A 1,160-nucleotide genomic window follows, 5' to 3' on the forward strand; every position below is an offset into this window, starting at 1 on the left:
AATGGGATAAGGACACATGGAAGGGAAGAAGACAGGTCCCTGAGCACATCCACCTAATTATACATTCTGTAAATTACTTGTAGGAGTATGTTGTTACTAGGATAGTCCATACATCATTCTCTGAAAATGTGTCATTGTCAATGTCTTCTATTTTAACACCCCGGGATGTGAGTCCATAGGTATAAACAAATTCAGAAAAATCTTTAAAAATACTGAACCACTCATCTTAGCCTGGTATGTACATGGGAATGATAATGCCTTATGGGTAACGTTTCAAATTTCCAATGTGTCACATCTCCCCAATTTCTCCTGGAAAAACTTGGGGATTCTACTTCCCTAACCTAGACAGTACATGGCAGACACCTTAAGGCAATTTCACAACCCTAGTAACTGGGTTTATAACCCCAGTTCCTAATATCAATGTTCTAGCCTACACTTAAACTGTCCTACAACAAAAAATCACTCCCTTATCACCTAGCTTCTTTCACATGCGCCCGACGTGTCCCAGACCTTGGCAGGAGGCACGCGGTTTGATGTCTCACTTGACCTCTGCCAGGGAACATCAAAGAAAGGATCTTCCCTACGCAGGAGGCCTTCACCGCGCCCAGGAAGCCCGGAATAAACATGGTTCCCGAGGGAACAGAAGCACTCTTGCCCTCACCTAAGATGGCGGAAGGAGGCGGGGCAGGCAGGCGGAAGTGGCTGCCAGCCGACTGACCAGGCACCATGGCTGCCTCTGCCGCATTGAGGCGGCTGGATCTGCGGGACTCCGCGGCGCTTTTCGAGACGCATGGGGCTGAGGAAATCCGCGGGCTAGAGCGCCAGGTTCGGGCCGAGATCGAGCGCAAGAAGGAGGAGCTGCGACAGATGGTGGGCGAGCGGTACCGCGACCTGATCGAGGCGGCAGACACCATCAGCCAGATGTGCCGCTGCGCCGAGGGGCTGGTGGACGCGGTGCGGGCCACCGACCGGTACTGCGCCCGCCTGCGCCAGGCCGGCTTGGCCGCGGCCCGGACCCCGCGGGCCCAGCAGGTCAGTCCCGCGCCGGCTTGCTGGGGGGGGGTGCCCCACGGTCCTGGGGGTCGGGGACTGCACCGCGGGCTCCCTGAGGAGTGGGGGGCGCCGCGGGCTCCCTGGGGAGTGGGGGGCGCCGCGGGCTC

The 1,160-nt window shown here is 56.7% G+C and overlaps 1 protein-coding gene across 3 annotated transcripts in view; it reads left to right on the forward strand.

The window, feature by feature from the left end:
* Positions 1 to 687: 687 nt before the first annotated feature.
* The window catches only part of LOC101568536 (conserved oligomeric Golgi complex subunit 1-like), a 6,181-nt gene continuing 5,708 nt past the window's right edge, over positions 688 to 1,160 (forward strand). For all 3 annotated transcript variants that reach the window (XM_023713996.1, XM_023713998.1, XM_023713997.1), the window contains exon 1: positions 688 to 1,032. In XM_023713996.1, the coding sequence (XP_023569764.1) occupies positions 727 to 1,032 (306 nt within the window). In that variant the 5' untranslated portion in view covers positions 688 to 726. The remainder of the gene's footprint in view (positions 1,033 to 1,160) is intronic.

Source organism: Octodon degus, unplaced genomic scaffold (assembly GCF_000260255.1).
Source record: "Octodon degus isolate 3935 unplaced genomic scaffold, OctDeg1.0 scaffold00033, whole genome shotgun sequence".
NCBI classification, from domain to species: domain Eukaryota; kingdom Metazoa; phylum Chordata; class Mammalia; order Rodentia; family Octodontidae; genus Octodon; species Octodon degus.